We start from the raw sequence: 22678 nt of genomic DNA, 5'->3' as shown, positions 1-22678 counted from the left end.
CCCATACTGTAGTTACAATGATTTATTGCTTGTCTTTGTCGACTAATACAGAAGGTAAATGACTTTTTTTTTTAAATCGCATATTAAATCGCAATCGCAATATTGGTTAAAAAAATCGCAATTAGATTATTTTCCAAAATCGTTCAGCCCTATTCCAGTCCCATTGGACCATGCCACTTTTGTGTGCATTAATATGCACCGACGGGCGATGAATGACTATAAAAGAGAGTGAAAGAATAAAAATGAAAGGTGAGAGGTTCTAAGTGTGAGCTGTTGACTGCCAAGGTCTTGTAAACGGACGTCGTGAGTGTGTCCCTGACTCATGTCCATTCCCATGGAGCTGTTATTCTACTTGTCTAGTAATGTGAGAGCCGGGTTGGGACACGTGAGGACACACCTGAACTCCCACACCTCATAGACAGTGTGTGTGTGTGTGTGTGTGTGTGTGCGGTTACAGCAACGCCCTGCTAATAGCTGCCTCTTGGGTGTTCAGAGGCTTCTGGTTCTCGAGCAGGTCTTCCTCAAATGATTTCCTTGTGTATTTTTAAACTTTGTTTACTCAGAGCTCGGTCTGAGCGGAGTGAACCACGCAATGGTACAGATTCTTCTATGCCATTTATACTGCGGTTTAATAACGTTTTTATTAAAAAACCTGAAAACTACTCTAGTCTACAAACTGTGTGTCAGGTGGACACTTCTTCATTGATGAAATGTAAATGCAGAGTCACAGATGACAGGCATATGAATATCTAATGTTTCTACATCTGCTTAAAACGTCAAGTCAAGTCTAGCCACCTTTATTTATATAGAGCTTATATAAACAATACAGATAGTTTCAAAGCAGCTTTACAGTGATACAGGAAACTGATTCAGTGATGCAAACAGTGTTCATTCCTTCTATACAGCACATATAAAAGAAAAATGTGTCATAGTTCTTCTGAAATCAGTTCAGTGTTGAGATTGAGTTGAGATTGAGTGTAAAGATCATTAATTATTAAATTAGTTCATCTATAAAGAAGGTCTGCAGGAAACAGTGATGTCATCGCCCAGCTCAGTTCTTATCTGATAGTTGTGTGTATATATATGAAGAGTTCAGATGCAAAAGCCTCTAAATGCCATTTGAAATTTTCTTCTTTAATGATGATTTTTATCAAACTTGTATATTTAAGTTCAGCAATTTCACTTAAATACCAATTTATAGGTAATCTTCATTGCCATTTAAGTGAAATTACTGAACTTAAATATACAAGCTTGATAAAAATGATCATTCTAGAAGAAAATTTCAAATGGCATTTAGAGGCTTTTGCATCTGAACTCTTCATATATATATATATATATATATATATATATATATGTATTTAATTATTATTAAACTGTCTGGATAGGTGTCAATACATTTTAAATGAAATTAAATGTACTAAACATTTATATATTTTTTTTGAAGTTGTTCAGACAGTCTCTTCCTGTCTAATCCTTTCTAATACACGAACACACAAATATAATTAAAAAAAAAATAATAATAATATATATATATATATATATATATATATATATATATATATACAGATCTCATTTCCCCCATTTCTCCTGAGTGCAGCACGCCGGTGTCCCTGACCTTGGATACGCCTGTGAAACCCGAGAATAAAAGAAAAGGGGGACAAAAAAAAGCTAAACAAATAAGGCCACCTCATATTTGGCAGGGAACAGGAGTGATGTCATTCCCTGATCAGGATTACACAGATATCTTGGCTCAGCGCTGCCATGGGAGTTTGAACTGCAAAACATTATGCTGTTGTTTAGAGAAACAGGAATGGACAGTATATCACTTTAACAGTGTGTTGGAGCAACTCAGGCATGTTTATGCAGAATGTACAGACCTTTTCTGGATTTTCGGTGCTGATTTTCAGGGAGAATCCGGTTTGGGAAACCCTGGTTTTGTATACAAAAGAGTGGTTAATGGATTCAGAATCTCTCAATTCCCATGCTTGAACCCCATGAAGTGCTCGTCATGAGTGTTTGTATGTTTCAGCACCGAGTAGGTTCTTTCTGTCTCACACAGTTTTTGTGTATAGATGAATAGTCAGAGGCCAGGCTGAACTACTGACCCTTCGTCATTGTCTTCAAATTGTTGTGGGGGGTTAATAGTTCCTCTTATTCACATTCACCGCCTGCGAATTCTCATCCTGATGTGGCGGGAAAGAGGGAGAATTCTATAATATTATAGCATTATGTGAGATTAGACACATTGAAAAACTGAATGCCTCCAATATACAGTACTGTTCAAGTTTAAGGGCAGTAAGATTGAATTTCGTTAAAGTAATTCATGTTTTTATTCAGCAAGGACGCAGTAAATTGATCAAAAGTGACGTTAAAGATGTTTATAATGTTACAAATAATTTCTTTTTCAGTATCAGATTGAGATTTATTGCAAAGTGTGCTTACACGCACATACGCACATGCGCACACACACAGGAATTTGTATTGGTGAAGCTGCCAATACACAGAAAAAAAAAATCAAGACAATGCTAATAAAAGAAATCAATGTAAAAAGAAAACAAATGATAAAAATATAAATAAATAAAAATTCTAATAAATACAGTACTTTTGAACTTTTTATTCACGTAAAAGAATCTTGTTTCCACAAAAATATGAAGCAGCATTGATGATAATCAGAAAGGTTTCTTGAGCAGCAAATCGGCATAATGATTTCTGAAGGATTATATGACTGAACATACTGTTTACATGAACGCTAAATAAAGTGATCGGGATGATGTGCACTTTTATACGTGTCGAGCTTTAAATCGGATTTGATTTTATGACAGTTTCCTGCACTGTAAAAAAAAATATTTTCAAGATTTGTTATCACAACATATTTTTTTTTGTCAAATCAACTTTATAATAATTTATTTAGTTGAGATAACTTATTATTTTGAGTTTCTAATGATTAAATTAATCTCTTTCATTGTATTAACTCACTTTTTCCAGTTTGATCAACTTAAAATTTTAAGGCAACCCAGGTTACTTACTTTTTTAAGTTAACCCAACAATATTTTTTACAGTGTAGTAATCACAACATTTTTTCTTTTGTCAAATCAACTTAAATAATTTATTTAGTTCAGATAACGTATAATTTTGAGTTTCTGATGATTAAATCATTCTCCTTCATTGTATTAACTCACTTTTTCCAGTTCAATGAACTTAAAATTTTAAGGCAACCAGGTTACTTACTTTTTTAAGTTAAACCATCAATAATTTTTTACAGTGTGATGTTGACGCACACTTACCGTCCTCCTACCAATGCTTCTTTTCTTTGTTTTAAAAAGCAGACTTTATATTTATCTAGGGTCTCTATTCCGACTGTGGTACTAGTCCATTTACAATCAAATTATTAGGGTCATGTAAACGCTGCTACTAAAGACTGGAGTGATGATGCTGAAAAATCAGCTTTTATTATTGTACAGTATATTCAAATAGAAAACAGCCATATTTCACAATATTCACAATATTACTGTTTTTTTCTGCATTTTTAATCAAATAAATGCAACTTTGGTGAGTATAAGAGACTTCTTTCAAAAGCATTAAACATATTGCTGACCCCAAACTTTTGAATGGTAGCATATGAAAGTATAGCGCTGTGCTTTCAGTGCTGGAGTTGAAGAAGCCCCTCATCGCAGCTTCTGCTTGTTTACTGATGGGAGTATATGGTGTGATGTGGACTGCACTTGGCTTTCATGCAGCTCCATTAAAAGCATCTGATCTGTGTCTACCTAATGTCCATTCATGCAGTCGTGTTGTTGTTTTTCCCATGACCTTCGCTGAGCTGCACTCGACGCTCTGCTTAATGGTCTGTGTTAATGCCTCACTCATCCCTGATTCTTCCACACTTAAACGCAATCATCACCGAATGGCCTCGGAGATCATGATAGGTCTGTCCGGAAAGGGTTCAACATTAGCACCAAAAGTTAATATCCCTATGCAGAAATCAAATAGGGCTGCAACAAACGATTATTTTGATAATCGATTAATCTAGCGATTATTAGAACGATTAATCGACTAATCATTGATTATTTTGCCAGCTAATCATTAAGTTTGGAACAATTATTTAGCTTTTTCAATTAGTTAAAACATTGAGTTATACATAGTCTTACTATAATATAAAAAAGATAATCAGTTCAGCTTTTGAAATAGTGGTTTTAATGAACTTAGAGCCAACTGAACAGGTCATTCTCTTTAAGTTTAACTCAAACAACACACAAAATGCTCTCTAAGCATTGTTTAATAAGCCCACTGCTTTTCATAGAACTGAAACAGAAAAAGGATCATTACTTCAGGACACAAAAAGGGTAAAATATTAATCTGCAAACCATTATTATAGGCCTAGATATAAAATTACAATAGTTTTTCTTTTTACATGAGAATTGAGCTAACAGAGACGTTCTCATTCACCTTTTAATTTACAGAATTAAAAAGAAAAAGCTTTATTCTATGCAAAATAAATCATCACATTACTGTAATTATATTATTATTGATGATATTATTACTATTAATAGTATTGCATGATCTAATAAAGAGATACGTTACCACTGCAATTAGTTAGCTGCAGCTCGAGAACACTCAGTTCTCACCGGCTCCTCTTTTGGATGTGTCCTCTTTAAGTGCTCCAACATGCATGTGGTGCCCCCGTGAAAAGCAAGTTCTGCCTTGCATGTATTGCACATGACAGCATTGTTGGTTTTAAGTTTTGTAAAACTTTGCCAAACCTTGCTAGTTCGGATTCGTTTGCACTCCGTCATAATTCGTGCTGTTTTTTCTTTTACCGCACTTGCATTTATAAAGGGCTGCATTACACTCTAGCGACAAAGCGCCGTAGTGGTCAAATCGCGATATTGCACGCTCTTACATTAGGTCACGTGAAATCAAACGACTACTCGACAACAAAGATATTTGTCGACAATTTTTTATTGTCGACTAATCGTTGCAGCCCTAAAATCAAATCAGCTTTTTCTTCTCGACCCCGACTGTTGTGTTCATAGGGGCTCTAAAGTGAGGTAATCTCAGCTCTTACCGTCACTCCTCACGGCTTATGTGGCTTATTGTGAGTGAATCCTTTAAATATGTTCTTAAAAGCAGGGATTACTACGATGGTGTTACCAATACTTACAACTAGCTTTTCATCTTTTAAAGGGAGAGTTTACTTAAAAATTTCAATTCTGTCATCATCTACTTACCCTCATTTCGACTTTTATTCTTCTGTGGAACAAAAACTGAAAATCCTTTCATCCATCCTTGCTTTTCTTGGAAGTAGTGATGTCCAATTTGTGAATGAATTGTTGTTTTGAGTTGACTCTTATGAATTGTTTGTGTGATCCAGTTCCTAGAACATTAATCAGATTATGTGTTCCAACGAAGTCATACAGGTTTGGAACAACATTAGGGTGAGTAAATCAAGATTTCCATTAACGATTCCTTTAAGCTGCATATATCTGTAAAACAGTTCTGTCACACATCTTTTTAAGATGCACAGGAGATTTGCATGAGATTTACAGGAGACGTGTGGAGATTTTTTCATCAGTAAAGTAAGGTCATGTTTTGTAGTGGAATGATTTTTATTGAAGCCCTGAGACTTATCAATGTGACCGACTGCATTCGCCCGTGATGATAGCTTGAGGTTTTGTCTTCCCTGAGCTCGAAGCGTCTGTCAAATCCTCAAAGAGAAGAAAATTTACAGACTTATTCAGCATTTTCTGTGCTGATTTTAGGTTAAAATGAAATCTGTGCAAGGGACTGGATTATTTGTGTGTGTGTGTATATATATAAATATATATATTAGCGGTGCACAATATATTGAATCAATATTGTTATCGTGATATCACGTTCACGAAATCATATTGAAAGTCTCGCGCTATTGTGTTTATGATGCGTCCGGTCTGACATACACCGTTGCATTTCCCCGACTCATTTCCTGATTCTCCTTCTCCATAAACAACATGAAATCAAGGAGAGGGTTAACTTTTAATACTACAGATTTGTGAAACTTTGTGAAATGTTCACCTATTTGTCATGATATGTTCTGACAATAAAGAGTAGTTTAAAACCACAACTTTAACTTAGGAGCTAAAATCTGCTTTTAAACTTGAAAGAAATAAAAATTTGACATTTATCGTGATAATTATCGATATCGACTGACATAAAAAAAATATATCGTGATCATTTTTTTGGCCATATCGCCCAGCCCGTGAAGAATCATTTACACACATGAATCGGCACGTCTGAGTGAGTCCAGAGCTTAAATTCACAGAAAGTCTTTGGGATGTGCTGGAGGAGACTTTACAGAGTGCTGGACTCTTGCATTGACAATACAAGATCTTGACCAACCTCTTGATGGAAATAAATGTTGTTTGATTTGATTCAAAGTTTGTTTACTTGATATAAATGCATATTTTCTGTATTCTAATTGTAAATGTGAAAGTATTATAGTATTTGCCTTTGTATTACTTTTAATAGAAAAGCATATGCTAAAATACCTTTTTGAATACAGTTTATTTTCTTTAGTTACGTATTAGATATGACTGTTAAACAACCAATGAAGCGCTGGTGTTCAAAATAAAGTCCCGCCACATCGGCTGAACAGAAAAGGACAAAAATGGCAAATATCGGCCGATATATGTGCCTTGCCGATATATATATATCGGTCGGCCACTAGTAAATAAGGTTGGGTATCGAAAATCGAGTATCGATTGGAACCGAGACTAACTTTTCGTTTTTCCCGGAATCGTTCAAAAGTTAAAATTTCGATTCGATTTATATTCACAGTCCGCCGAGCGGAAGAAGAAACCGCTGAACAACACCAACGAAGAAGCGTCTACCGGAAGTGTTGGCATAACCACGCGAGTCGAACATGAGTAGCTTACGTCGACGATCCAAAGTGTGGCTTCACTTTTCTAAAAATAACGAAATCTCGGCAAAATGCAAAATTTGTGACAAAAGGAGTGTTTTTACAGAAGGAGTATTTCCTTCAGAAAGGATCATTTCCTTCAGAAAGGCCGTTGGTTAGCAAGGTTAGCTAAACTTTTTTGACCCTGCCTCTTAAAAGAATCGGAATCGAGAATCGTTGGGAACCGGAATCGAAACAAGGAATCGGAATCAGAATCAGAATCGTTCAAATTCAAACGATACCCAACCCTACTAGTAAAGTGATTTTTTTTCCATCAGCTGACTCTCAGAGTACATTCTTTCTCATATAAAGGCATGAGGGTAAGGCTTGTTTTCCCATACCCGTTCTGAAGAGAACTGGAACATGTCGTGCCCTCTCGGTCTCGGAGCCGCTGGGAAAGAGACTCTAGTGTTGAGCCGCTCTGACTCCGATGTGGATTTGACTACAGATGTCTGTCTTCTTGTGGCATCCCGTCGGATTAACTTGCTAATATGTTCCCATAGAGGATGTTTCAGTGACGTGCTCTTGGCTTTAACATCTCTAGCGTATTGAGACTATTTTCTGCTGAGTGAATTTTTCCCTCCTGCTTGTTTCCAGAATCTTGCTTGCTTCCTACCTTGGGATTATGTGCACTTCAGAGACTGGTCTTTTCACATCAAGGGTGATAACTATAAAGGATAAAGATATCATTTCAACAACTCATTTCTAAATATAGTAGAGTCCACTAGAGCCAGACCGATATATCGGCAGGCCGATATTATCGGCCGATATTAGGTATTTTACAAACTATCGGTATCGGCAGTTATAATGGCCGATAAATTAATATTTCAAAATAAAATAAAAATGGATGAAACACGCTTCAACCATGTCGTGTTGGAGTTGTATAAGTTTGTCCACCAGATGGCACTCTACACCGTCCCTGGCCTGTTTACACTCGTTTATAATGCGCAACACATTCTAGCTAACCACAAAGCTAGCTAATGCCACTATCATCAGTGGAATTTAATGAGCTTTGTCAATTAATTAATGAGCTTTGGTTCCTCCTCTGTTCTGTTGTGACAATAAAATAAATGAATTTCTTTTGAAAATGCATTATCATATTATTTTAATTAAAACTCATACATAACTACAAATAACTAATGTTAGGGAAATCTGTTAATGTTTTGTTGTGCGTTCCTGAAAAAAAAAAAATCGGCCGATATATCGGATTTTAAAACCAACAAATATTTGTATCTGTATCGGTATCTGTCGGGCTCTAGAGTCCACACCATTACATGGAAACGATATCTTTGGAATCACTTTCCCCAGCTGATTAACAATAATCAATTAACATTGACAGCCATTCTTTCTTTCTTTCTTAGCTCTTCTTCCCCTTCTTTCTCTGTCTTTCTTTTCCTCTTCTTTTCATTTGTTCTCTTCCTCTCTCCTCTTCTCCTTTTTGTTTATTTCTTTCTTGTTCTCTTCATTTTTCCAAAATTTTCGCATGTTAAAAAATAAATACGACCTCATGTTGTGTCAATCACGCCTCCGAAACTTTCGTCCGTCATATAAAAATTCAGATCGTGTTCGATTATCTGCCTTTTTCACATCCGTAAAAAGCCTTTTGAAAGGTGTTTTGACAATTCAGAGCCACCGAATGACTATTTCGAACTTGAAAATTTGGGATTTTGTGTGCAAGGACCTTTACAATTTTTCTTTTTCTTACTCTTTCTCCTTCTCCTCCATCCTATTCTCTTCTTTTGCATCTCCCTCTGCTGTTTTTCTTTATCTCCAGGGTTTCAGTCACTCATTAAATCTCTCAGTCAGTCACCTTTGTGGATTTAACAAAGAGAATCTGCATGAATTATTCTCAGATTATCCGGCTGATAATGCACACACAACATCATTTTTGCACACATGTCGTGTACACGTTCGGTAGAGCTTGTAATCACAAACTAATGCATTCATTCAAGTAAGTCTGCGCGCTCCACAGGTCAGTAATTTAACTCAAACAGATCCAGTAGAAAGAGTCTGTGACACCGGATCTTTTCCACAGGCACTTTACTGTATGTGTGACAAGCTGAGCCACAGAGTCTGAATACTAAAGGGCCGTTTCTGTCTGAATAGGGCTCATCCCTCTCAAGGTTACGTCCCTTTGTTCAGTGTGTGTGTGTGAGAGAGAGAGAGAGAGAGAGAGAGAGAGGAGGTGAAACAGGGGCTGGTGGGCTTTTATTATTCAGGCTTTAACAATGACGACTCGCATTCCTGAGGCCAGATTTATTTCTCTCGCAACCTCACAGAAGCCAAAGATACAGCTTCACATCTGATCTGAAGCTATTCACCACAGAATACATCTTGAAAACACATTAGAGCTGGGTTATACTTGTATATAATAACAATAATTAATATAAAAATAATTATATAATAGATAATAAATCAATGCAATGTATACATTATAATATAATAGAATATAATGGAAAGAAAAGTGGATATTTTTTTTAGCTTTGTGTCTGTATTTAATAAATCAAGAGGTATGATTTTGCTCTAAAATGGCTTAAATTATCTGTCTGTATCTATGTATTTATCTGTTTAGGTATTTATTTTTAATTTTAAGTAAACAGGCATTGGGGTCGGGTAGACTTAAACTGTTGAATGTGAAAAGTAAAATGCAGTAAAAATCAATGAACGTTTGATCAATTTTTTCCTCTGAACAAACACATGGAAGAATGATATTTGATCTTTTTTTTTTAAAATGCACCAATATTTTGCTGGAGGTTTCACGATAAAACCACTCCCTTATACATTATATCTATTAAACATCAATCGTGGCCTAATCAGAGCCCTTTTGAAATATAATCAGATTATTATAATTAGAAGCCTCAGTCTGTACTGGCTAGGAAAGTCTAGAGAGGTTGTAATCAGTTGTCCGTTCACCAGTATAATCAGTTAGGCTTGGTTTCATGGGTTTCAGTGCAGCTGAAGTTGTCGGTCTGGTGCGTGTGGTTTGCTTTAGACCCAAACAGCTCATTTAGGGTGGGTAAGTTTACATTACTGTCACTCAAACTGCTTTCCTCTCTACTTTTCTGTCTTTTCGCTTCAGTCTGTCTGCCCTTTAGTTCCTCGATGGCTGTGGTTGGCCTGTCATGATTCAGCTCGTCTCAGGCGCTTTTCCAAACTTCGTGAGTTGCCTACGTAGCATTTTAGGGCATCCTAAAGGAAGTTTATGTAGTTATGTTAGCTTATGTTAACACAAATTTCACAAATCGATTCGATTACGATTCACAAGATTCACACGAATTTCGGTAGGTTGTACTGTATCTTTCAACATTCCTTCTAATGTTCATTCATGTTATTTGGTGCTGTAACTAGTAGTGATGTATGTCTCGAGACTGGTCTTGAGACCACTTTTACGTGGTCTCGGTCTTGTCATGGCCTTGACGGTCTTTGGTCTTGTCTAGGTCTCGCTGTCTCAGATCGACATAGTGGTCGGGGGATTTACCAATACAATACTACAATGTCCACAACGATATCCGCAACCGATTGAAGCGCGCGTCCGAGTGCGGTGTGTGCGAGCCACACTAGAAAACACCATATCCGCGCCACTGATCGCAGCGGCAACGAGCACTTTGATCACTTGATTTAAAAAACACATATCATGGACAGTTTTTTATGTATTAGTATTTAGTAAAACATATCAGTTACATCATGGGTTTTAACTTCATTCAAGAGATTTTGGGTAACTGCACAACTGGTCTTGACTTGGTCTGTCTTGGTCTCAACTTGTTCTCGACTTGGTCTTGGTCTTGACTTGGTCTCGGTCTGTCTTGGTCTCGGTCTGTCTTGGTCTGCCTTGGTCTCAACTTGTTCTTGAATAGGTCTTGGTCTTGACTTGGTCTCGGTCTCGACTTGGTCTGGGTCTGTCTGGGTCTCGGTCTGTCTTGGTCTGGGTCTGTCTTGGTCTCGGTCTTGACTTGGTCTGTCTTGGTCTCAACTTGTTCTCGACTTGGTCTCGGTCTTGACTTGGTCTGGGTCTGTCTGGGTCTCGGTCTGTCTTGGTCTGGGTCTGTCTTGGTCTCGGTCTTGACTTGGTCTGTCTTGGTCTCAACTTGTTCCCGACTTGGTCTCGGTCTCGACTTGGTCTGGGTCTGTATTGGTCTCGGTCTGTCTTGGTCTCGGTCTTGACTTGGTCTGTCTTGGTCTCAACTTGTTCTCGAATAAGTCTTGGTCTTGACTTGGTCTCGGTCTTGACTTGGTCTGTCTTGGTCTCAACTTGTTCTCGACTTGGTCTTGGTCTTGACTTGGTCTCGGTCTGTCTTGGTCTCGGTCTGTCTTGGTCTGCCTTGGTCTCAACTTGTTCTTGAATAGGTCTTGGTCTTGACTTGGTCTCGGTCTCGACTTGGTCTGGGTCTGTCTGGGTCTCGGTCTGTCTTGGTCTGGGTCTGTCTTGGTCTCGGTCTTGACTTGGTCTGTCTTGGTCTCAACTTGTTCTCGACTTGGTCTCGGTCTCGACTTGGTCTGGGTCTGTCTTGGTCTCGGTCTGTCTTGGTCTCGGTCTTGACTTGGTCTGTCTTGGTCTCAACTTGTTCTCGAATAAGTCTTGGTCTTGACTTGGTCTCGGTCTTGACTTGGTCTGTCTTGGTCTCAACTTGTTCTCGACTTGGTCTTGACTTGGTCTCGGTCTCGACTTGGTCTTGGTCTGTCTTGGTCTCGGTCTGTCTTGGTCTCGGTCTTGACTTGGTCTGTCTTGGTCTCAACTTGTTCTCGACTTGGTCTCGGTCTTGACTTGGTCTCGGTCTGTCTTGGTCTCGGTCTTGACTTGGTCTGTCTTGGTCTCAACTTGTTCTCGAATAGGTCTTGGTCTTGACTTGGTCTCGGTTTCGACTTGGTCTTGGTCTTTCTTGGTCTCGGTCTGTCTTGACTTGGTCTGTCTTGGTCTCTGTGAGTGAGGTAAAACACAAGTAGACCGTTCGCTAGATTTTATAACAAAGCTTCTCAGTTGCTTTATACTCCTCTGTTAGCTCTTTTTCTTGTGGCGTCCCTTGTTTTCCAATCCGTGGTTTTAGGAAATGACAGAGTGGTCCAGATATCCGTCTAGCATGTGACATGAAGAGTACATCCTTCTGTCTGAAATATGCAATCTCAGTGTTGTGGTCTGTCTCTCGAGAGAATGACTCAAGAGTTGCACAAAAGATCTCTGTCCTTCGACTTGACTTTGGCATTGTTTTGTCTCAAGGAAAGAGGCTGAAATCACTGTTCTCTGTTTTTCCAGCTATCACTTAAAGCACTTTGATGCTTTCAGAGAGCGATTGTTTTTGACAAGTGTATTCTGATCAATGCAGCAGTGCAATCATGCTCAAATACAAGTGTTCACCTGTTTCTCATAACTCCTATTTCACTTCTGACTAAAACTAGCAACATTTTATGCATCATCTCATCATTGTTGTCTCTCTGTCTCAAGGAAGGAAAGAGTTGTAGACTTTATAATTAGTTTTGCAAATGATTCATGGCAGAAGTCACTCTGTGGCAAGCCTCCAAACATGAAAGATTTATATCTATGTAGGTAAGATGATGTAAATGATAAAACAGTAGGTTTGAGCCAATAACTTGAGCACAGTCATGATTTTACTCTCACATTGGTTAAACTTAACTAGTTTCATTATCTTTGGCCCAGCTGGTATTAAAAGAGTAGTTCACTTTAAAAAAAAAACTTTTGCTGATAATTTACTCACCCCCATGTCATCCAAGATATCCAAAATGAACGAATCTTTTTTCGTGTTATTTGATTCATTCAATGAACGAAATGAACGAGTTGACTTTGGAAAAAGATTTGTTCATTTTGATAAACGAGTTCGAACAGGAGAGTCACGAACATTCGCATCACACGACCATTTGAGCTTATAAAACTTAAACTTTGTTATTTTTTTTTTTAAATGAGCGATCGTTTCGCTTGATAAGACCCTTATTTATCGACTGGAATCGTTTAAAGCCTTTTGAACAGTTTGCACTAAAAAGTGTCTTTTGGACCTTGAACCGTTTGGACCCCATTGAAGTCCATTATATGGAGAAAAATCCTGGAATGTTTTCATCAAAAACCTTAATTTCTTTTCGACTGAAGAAAGAAAGACATGGACATCTCGGATGACATGGGGGTGAGTAAATTATCAGCAAAAGTTTTTTTAAAAGTGAACTACTCCTTTAAGATGCGTTTTGGCCAATCAGATCACATTAAATTCAGGTGTAAACGTTTTGAGCTTGTCCACTTTAGACCACTCGAATGTGTTCAAACAGCCACAAAAGACTCTCCTCGTACTGATTTAATGCGTAAACATTATGGGAAGTGCGCTAGCCAGACGGGGTTTCAACTTTGTCAGCTTGAGGCTCAAGTCAAAAAATGTACCATCACAATGTTCTCCTGATTTCTAACACACACTCATAGTGTTCGTGATCGAAAGAGACCGATTTAAACAACAGGTGTAAACTGGTACGTCTCCCACCTCTAATTGTGATCTGATCAAAACGCATCTCAGGGCCTTAAAGGCTTTGGTTCACTCGTTAGCCTGCTCTCTGGTGGCACGTCCATGTTCACTGAATGCAAACCTCATGATACAGAAACCTGTCCGGAAACAGTTGTTTTTACAGGTTGATGCAACGAGCTTTCCACATTAGTGGCATCAAAACCATGAAAACATATAACAGTGTTGTTTATGGCTGCAAGTAAAATATGCAAAAGCAGAACTTTATTTTTGATCCTTTTTTGTGCATTAAAATAATCATGTGAAATAATTAGTACATATTACTTTTTGAATAGACAGAAATTGGACACATTTTCTTGTTATTTGCAAAAAAGAATTTATTTTTTCATATTTTCTTGCAATATTTACATTTCTTTCCCATTCAGCCGATTGGGGACCAACACTCAAGTTGAGATAAACTGAAATAGTGAATGCAATCCTACTTCATCCTGTCTCTGACCAGACGCTCGTGACCCCAGTGTGTGTTGAAAGAGAGCGGAGGTGTGACCAGGCCACGCTGACTTCCTGTTTTTTGCAGTTCCTCATTGTTTATTCGCCTTTTCAAACACTGGATATCTTTGTTTTGCTCTTCGTCAGTGGGAGAGAGTGAGTGGGAGTAGAGATGAATCGAGACTTTGGTCGGAATAACGCACCATCATTGTGTTTCTATAATAATTAGTATGTGTGTGCTTGGCATTGAATGCATTGCAAGGTCAAAATGTGCAGTATGCAAAAGAGCTCACTGTGTGTGAAACTGTATTCAACTTCATCTTCAATCTACAGTGTGACACATGTGATTTTTAAAAATTACTATTTTATTCGATATATATATATATATACAGTGCCCTCCACAATTATTGGCACCCCTGTTTAAGATGTGGTCGAGGACTTTTAAAAATTCTCCCTTTTTTTTAAACAACATAGAATCCAAATGCAAAAAAAGAGAAAAATCCAACCTTTTATTTAAGTACATTACTTTGGTGGTAATTTTTTTTTTTTAAATGTAGAAAAAGAAAAACTTCATATCATGTGTCCCACAATTATTGGCACCCCTGATGTTAATACTCTGTACAACCCCCTTTTGCCAACAAGACAGCACTTAATCTCCTCCTATAACATTTCACAAGATTGGAGAACACAGAGAGAGGGATCTTTGACCATTCTTCTTTGCAAAATCTTTCTAGATCATCCAGTATCCTGGGCCCTCTCTTGTGCACTCTCCTCTTTAGCTCACCCCACAGGTTTTCGATTGGATTGAGATCTGGGGACTGAGATGGCCATGGGAGGACCTTGAGTTTGTGACTGAACCATTTTTGTGTAGATTTTGCCACACGTTTTGGATCATTATCCTGCTGAAAGACCCAATGATGACCCATCTTCAGCTTTCTGGCAGAGGCCATCAGGTTTTTATTTAAAATGTCCTGGTAGTTCAAAGCGTTCATAATGCCATGCACCCTAACAAGGTTCCCAGGGCCTTTGGAAGAGAAACAGGCCCACAGCATCACAGATCCTCCACCATACTTCACGGTGGGCATGAGGTACTTTTCGGCATACACATCTTTTGTTTTACACCAGATCCACTTAGAGTGTTTGTTGCCAAAAAGCTCAATCTTAGTCTCATCCGACCAAAGCACACGATCCCAGATGAAGTCCCAGTGCCGCTTGGCAAACTCCAGACGTTTACGTTTGTCAGTGTTAGTGAGAAAAGGCTTTTTCCTAGCATGCCTCCCAAACATCTTGTTGGCATGTAGAGAGCGTCTGATGGTTGTTTTGGAGATTTTGTGACCCCAAGATGCCACTATTTGATGCAATTCTGTGACAGTGAGCTTAGGACTTTTTTTTACTTTTCTTAGCATCCTCCTCACAGTGCGTTGTGGCAAGATAAACTTGGGACCTCTTTCAGCCTTGTTTGTCACTGTTCCTGTTGTTTTAAACTTCTTAATGATTCCTCTAACTTTAGATACGGGCAATATAAGGTGAGTGGCTATTTTCTTGTAGCCATTGCCTAACTTATAAAGGTCATCACACATCTGCCTTACTTGAATGGTGTGTTCTCTTGTCTTTGCCATGTTGACAAATGGGTAAGAGAATTAGGCCTCTGTGTCATGTCATATTTATACCCCAGGGAAATAGGAAGTCATGAATTACTAATTAAAAGTTCCTAGATATCCTGACCAACATTAGCAACTACAGAAAATATATTTAAAAAAAAAAATCAATTACATTTTTCAGCGGAATTGTTAGGGGTGCCAATAATTGTGGGACACAGGATTTGAAGTTTTTATTTTTCTAAATTTTTACATTTTTTTTTTCCACCAAAGTAATGTACTTAAATAAAAGGTTGGATTTTTCTCTTTTTTTGCATTTGGGTTCTATGTTGTTTAAAAAAAAAGGGAGAATTTTTAAAAGTCCTCAACCACATCTTAAACAGGGGTGCCAATAATTGTGGAGGGCACTGTATCATAAGGTCGAATAAAATAGTGATTTTTAAAAATAATTTAGTAGTACATTAAAAAGTAATGTAGTGTTATATTCTGAGAATAGCAAATAGATGAGTTTTCCCAAAAGCATTTAGTGGCGTAAAACAATCACAGCTCATCAGGTTTAATGGCAGCTCTTCTCCAAACTTTAAAAGCAAGAGAATAATAATAATAAACATTAAGATGGAGAAAAAACGCAGGGTTTAATCTGTGCTGTGAGTTGCATGTAATGAAAATACATTTGAGACACATCATTCTGTATTATTATTGAGCTCTGCTAATTAGTTTTGGTTCCCTTGATGGTGTTTAGAGATTACAGTGAAAACAGTTTTGTGGATTGTGACATGTTTCAGACGTGTTTTTATGAACATGACTGAATCACTGTGCTGGAGGAGTGTCAGTCAACGTCAAACGTGCCCGTCAATTTCTCTGAGGCTGGGAAGTGGATAATTCGTGTTAGCAACAATTATGCATGTTATACAAGAATATATTTGCATTGATTTTGCTCTCAATTTATGCCATTTTTGTTCAAGAGGACCTGCCTTGAAACAAGTGTTTTCTTTGTGCGTGATCAGGAGAGCCGTACCAGCTCAGTGCCCAGCGGAGGTTTCCCGGGGGTGTTCATCCGTACTCGCCCACTGATGAAGGCCTCAAACTCAGCCTGTCTAAAGGAGTCTCCATGTCTCTGCCCTCGTCCCCTCTCTTGCCCCGACACACCTACGTGATGGCAGCTCGGCCAAGCAAGAAGTCTCCAGGTGAGATGTGTATTAAAACCATCAGTTTAGATTCTCCTCTTCTCCTCTCACTCTTCTGAGACTATTGGGAGAGTAACCCGTGATATATATCGGTATCGGCCGATATATGTTCATTTTTAGTGTTATCGTTATCGGCCTGATAAGAAAATTAGGCTGATATATTAAATTTGATAATTAATGTATTATTTCCTTCAGCTGAGATGCGCTGTTCAACATGATGGTTTGGAATTGCTTGAAATATGATTGGAAAAAAATGAAAATACAGTTTAGTGCAGCACAAGTCTGTCATATAGTCCATGTAAACTATATGATGTGATTGGGATATGGATTTTAATGGTGAGACTTTTGTTTTTGTAATCAGACTCTCAAAAATGAAATAAAAATTTGGATTTAGATTTATCAGCCAATATATCGGTTATCGGCGTTCAAGTATAAAGAATTATCGGTTATCGGTATCGGCCAAAATGTTCATATCGGTGCATCCCTAGTTAACAGTATATGAACTACATAATTGTATGTGATACCCCTAGTTCGTTCCATTCTTTTGAGTGTGTTCTACTAAAATCATAAATGAAACAAAAAAAGTGGGTAAAAAAGTTTAATTTTAGAAGCATCAAAATGTTTGCAGTCTGAGTTTGGTTTGGAAATTACACACTTGAATGGTGAATTTCTAACAAGAACACATCTAGGAAATTAAGAAATTATGTTTTTCATAAAGAGTACGAAGCAAACTTTCAGGGTAACACTTCATGTATAATGCATTATAAAGGTATTCATAATGTACATTGTTATGAATTATATATTTCACAAATAATTGAAGAGTTCAGATGCAAAAGCCTCTAAGTGCCATTTGAAATTTTCTTTTTTAATGATGATTTTTATCAAACTTGTATATTTAAGTTCAGTAATTTCACTTAAATAACAATTAATAGGTAATTATCATTGTCATTTAAGTGAAATCACTGAACTTAAATATACAAGTTTGATAAAAATCATCATTAAAGAAGGAAATTTCAAATGGCATTTAGAGGCTTTTGCATCTGAACTCTTCAATTATAACCAAAGTTGAAAATGCATTGTACTTGCAGATTTACATCTGAAACTGGTTGTTCTCATGTGTTTTAATGCATTATATTTTCTGTGTAACAATAAATAGATAAGTATTATAACTGTGGTTATACTTATTCATTACTTATTCATTAATTATATTTATAATGCATTATATAAAGGCTTCATGTAGTGTTACCAATTTTTTTCTTTTACAAATTCCCATTAATGCATCTGGATGATTTACTATGTTTTATTGCTATTTTGGGATAGTCCTTTTTATTTTAAATCTGCATCAGTTAAAGCAGTACCATAAATAGGTGTAATCAAACATATAATATATTTAATGTTGTAATGATTTTTGTGGTGCCAATAATATCAAATTATGATCAGAATTGGTGGGGTGCTTAATTGTCACAAAATAATGGTATTTTAAGTTAATATATTTGACTTTTTTAATCCAGTTGTTAACTCTATTCATGTGTGCTTTTGTGTATTTGTTTAGCTCTGATTGTCTTTATTTTTATAATTGGTCAAATGAAGCATCTGTTAGTTCACATGCATCTTGATTGAGTTGGTATGTCAGTACATTCAAACACTAGTGTGTGTGTTTGTGTGTATGTAAACAGTCTGAGGTGTTTCCCACACCATCTCTGTGTTGAGGACAAGGTCATGAGCAGCTGAGCTCTTCAAAAGGCTTTGCTGGTTGTTTTTGGAGGATTTAGCACAGAGGATTGAAATCTTTCAGTGGTCACTTTGGCATCTCGCTCACATCTGGCGCTCATGTGTGTTTGGATCAGCACCTCTCTTTGAAAGGGGGATTGATCCTTTGAAGGCACCGGAAGCGGGCGACACGCTCGATTTGCCCTTTGCACATTTCATTAGTCTGACAATTAAAGAAAGATAAACGTCCAAATGAGATTCCCCTGGAGGACGAGATCCTCAGCGATTCATTACAGACACCGGAAACACGTGAGATTGAGCTTTTGTTTTTACTTCCACAGATCGTGAAAATGTTGGCTGGGACAGTGATATGAAGTTTCAATTTATTATAGGAATTATCATATTTAATCTTTTTCATTCACACTATCGTTTTTTTTTTTTCAAATATTTTATTTCGAAAGGATGCATTAAATTAATCAAAAAGACATTTATAATGTTATAAAAGATTTCCTTTTCAAGTAAGTGCTGTTCTTTTGATCTTTCTATACATAAAACAATCTTGAACAAAAATGTGTCATTTTCCACATTAATATCAAGCAGTTAAAGCTGTTTCTTTGATAATAGTAATATTTGATGGTAATTGATACATTTGTTTTGTTTGATAATAATATTTAATGTTTTTTGAGCATCAAATCATCATATTAGAGTGATTTCTGAAGGATCATGTGACACTGAAGACTGGAGTAATGATGCTGAAAATTAAGCTTTGATCACAGGAATAAATTATATTTTAAAATATATTCAAATAGGAAATAGTTATTTTGAATTATAATAATATTTCACAATATTTCTGTTTTTACAGTATTTTTGCAGCCTTGGTGAACTTCTTTGAAAAACATAAAGAATCTTGTTGACCCCAAAACTTTTGAACAGAAGTGTATATTCACTAATATATAATATAAACTCTTAATCTAGATAATGCCATGGTTCTCCTTTTTTTTAATTATTTGATTTTTTTTAATTAATTACAATTTAATTAATTTTATTTATTATTTTAATAATATTATAATAAATAAATTTTAATTAATTTCAATAAAGTTATTTAATTTTAACATTACAAATGCCACAAAATATCAATTAATTTAAACTAAATGTCATTTTGTGTTTAACCCATAATATTCCTTCATCACACATTAGTAATGCAGAACTAATACTGTATGTCCTATTATAACAAATGTTTATATCATGCAAATGTTTATCTGTTCAAGTAGAGAATTTTCTGGGAAAACTCGCGGGGAGGAATTTAAAAATAACCAAAATTAGGTTTATATGGACTTTACACTCAGACACTCATGTTTAGATTGTGAAAGTAATAACATGGATAATGTGAGATATTATTGTCTTAAACCCTGTATTGTCTTATTCGGGCTGTGCCGAAGGGAATCTTTGGCATTAGTTGTTGTTATTAGGAGCATCAAAGGCCGGCTGATGAGTTTCATGTGGACAGAGGACGAGGGTTTGTGTGCGGGTTGCTGGAAGTTAAAGGATTAGTTCACTTCAAAATTAAAATGTTGATTTACTCACCCTCAAGTTCTTTCAATCCGGTATGAATTTCTCTCTTCTGCTGAAGTCAACCCCATTTTTCAACTGTTTGGTTACCAACCATCTTCAAAATATCTTCCTAAACTTTCATTTTGAAGTGACCTATTCCTTTAAAGGGGTTTTATGATGGTAACGTTCATCATTTTGATTATTGGGTTTAATAGAATAGGTTAACTTAATGCTTTAATGTTCAAAAACACAGTTTTTTACATACTGTAAATCTCTTTTGTTCCCAGTCTGTCTAAAAAGCACTGATTTACACAAAGTCCCACCTTTTGAAAAGCGTTCTGATTGGCCAGCTGACCCAGTGTGTTGTGATCACCTCAAGTCTCAAATCGTGAGTTTCAGCTTCCAAGGCTTCGAAAGCAGTTCGTAAACACACAGTTAATAATGTCGTCGGTTTTACCATATCAGTTCGAGTCCGTTTCTGAAAATGCGGATGATCAAGCCGATCCATCTGATTATCCTCGTTTTTGCTTTCGCATCCAAACACAGTGTCTCCGTGACATGACGACAACACTACAATTAACTGAAACCTTGTCATCTTATGCTTATATTTCACATTGTGACTTGGACGTTTGAGGAAGTGATATCGGACTCGGATCGAGGTGTTTTAGGCAGGTCTGGATCATTTTTCTCTTTTGGATAGAATAAATCCCCAATCTTTGCTATTTTGCAGATCTTATGCATGCACAGACGGATACATTACACCCTTAAGGAAAAGGAAAACATTAAGAAGCGTCATATTACGCCTTTAACTGTTCTTTTACTATTGGGTTAACCTTTCAATTTTAAGCTGCCACATATGGTGTGAAAAACTGGAGGGAGTGTGTGTGTGTAAGTGTGTTTATGAGAGAGGATGTTCAGATCTTCACGAGGAGGTGTTGAACAGCAGGACGGGGGGCAGAAATCTCTCTCTCACACACACACACACACAGAGAGCTGCTGGAGTCCACGATCTCTACCGGTCAGGTCCTCCTGATGCCACACCAGATCCTGGACTCCTTCCTCCAATCTCTCACGCTTGATATGTCAGTACAGATCTGATGTGCAGAGACTAAGGCTGAGTTACACTGCATGTTTTAAGTACGTTAGCTGTAAAAGTAAATGAGACATTGCATATTTTTCAAACTACCACTTTTGAGGCAATCTGCCACAAACCATCACTTAAAACCCAGTAAAGTGTGATTGGTGGAATAACATGTCAGCTGTATGGTCTCAGTAGTATAGATGGATATTGGCCATGATAATATTCAATTCAACTCACATTTATTTGTTTAGCGCTTTTGACAATACACATGGTTTCAGCTTTACAGAAAATTCATCAATTCAAAAGTTCACATTACAATTTAGTGTGATCTGTTATCTGAGGAAACTAAGTATTTCAGAAATGTACATAAACAATGTTATAATTTAAAGGAGTAGTTCACTTTAAAAAAAACTTTTGCTGATAATTTACTCACCCCCATGTCATCCAAGATGTCCATGTCTTTCTTTCTTCAGTTGAAAAGAAATTAAGGTTTTTGATGAAAACATTCCAGGATTTTTCTCCATATAAATGGACTTCAATGGGAACCAAACGGCTCAAGGTCCAAAAGACAGTTTCAGTGCAGCTTTAAAGGGCTTTAAATGATTCCAGACGATGAATAAGGGTCTTATTAAGCGAAACGATCACTCATTTAAAAAAAAATATAACAAAGTTTAAGCTCAAATGCTCGCCTTGCTCTGTTCTGTGATGCGCGTTCATGACTCTCCTGTTCAAACTCGTTCATCAAAATGAATGACTCTTTTCCCGAGTCAACTTCAACTAAGTTGAATGAACCAAATGACACTAAAAAAGATTCGTTCATTTTGATAAAAGAGTTCGAACATGAGTCACGAACGTGCATCACTGAACAGAGCAAGACGAGCATTTGTGCTTATAAAACTTAAACTTTGTTATTTATTTTTTAAATGAGCGATCGTTTCGCTTGATAAGACCCTTATTCATCGTCTGGAGTCGTTTAAAGCCATTTAAAGCTGCACTGAAACTCTCATTTGGACCTTGAACTGTTTGGTTCCTATTGAAGTCCATTATATGGAGAAAAATCCTGGAATGTTTTCATCAAAAACCTTCATTTCTTTTCGACTGAAGAAAGAATGACATGGGTATCTTGGATGACACGGGGTGAGTAAAATTTTTTTTAAAAAGTGAACTACTCCTTTAAGGCAGAAAAATTGTTAACAAATGATTATGATTACATTTTCACAATCCAACACTCAACCACCATTTGCTTGCACTCACTGGGAGGTGCAGTGATATTAAACTCAGACTGTATAAACGCCTTCAAATAGATCCTGAATTCAGCATCATTACCTCGGTCCTGGAGCTCATTTCCTCACAGCTGAAGTAATAACGCTGAACTGTGGCGGCTCCCTTTTAAGCTAAACCACTACTTCCCCAAACCGGCGAGTTATTGATCCTATTAAAGCCAGATCACATGAGGCTGGCACATATTATGTGCTGCTTTCATCAGGAGTTTCACCTCGCCTCATTACTGACCTCTGCTGGAGAGTTTGGGTTATTACTCTCTCGCAGGACACTCAAAAACTCTCAAGGTCAAAGGTCAAGAATACTTCTTCTTCCTGGTCCAGTCCCTGTTGGATTCGTTTGAGCAGAAGCATGTCTTTTCAGTGATATAGTGAGTTGGGGTCGGGATAAATAGA

General features: G+C 37.0%; 1 protein-coding gene across 3 annotated transcripts in view; it reads left to right on the top strand.

The window, feature by feature from the left end:
• Positions 1-22678, top strand: part of tanc1b (tetratricopeptide repeat, ankyrin repeat and coiled-coil containing 1b) — a 169952-nt gene that overhangs the window by 33842 nt on the left and 113432 nt on the right. For all 3 annotated transcript variants that reach the window (XM_039683286.2, XM_039683285.2, XM_089133454.1), the window contains one exon: positions 16481-16660. In XM_039683286.2, coding sequence (XP_039539220.2) covers positions 16481-16660 — 180 coding nt within the window. The remainder of the gene's footprint in view (positions 1-16480; positions 16661-22678) is intronic.

Source organism: Pimephales promelas, chromosome 7 (genome assembly GCF_988280905.1).
Source record: "Pimephales promelas chromosome 7, fPimPro1.hap1.1, whole genome shotgun sequence".
NCBI lineage: Eukaryota > Metazoa > Chordata > Actinopteri > Cypriniformes > Leuciscidae > Pimephales > Pimephales promelas.
Note: the sequence above shows the minus strand (reverse complement) of the source record. Positions and strands in the feature narration are given on the sequence as shown.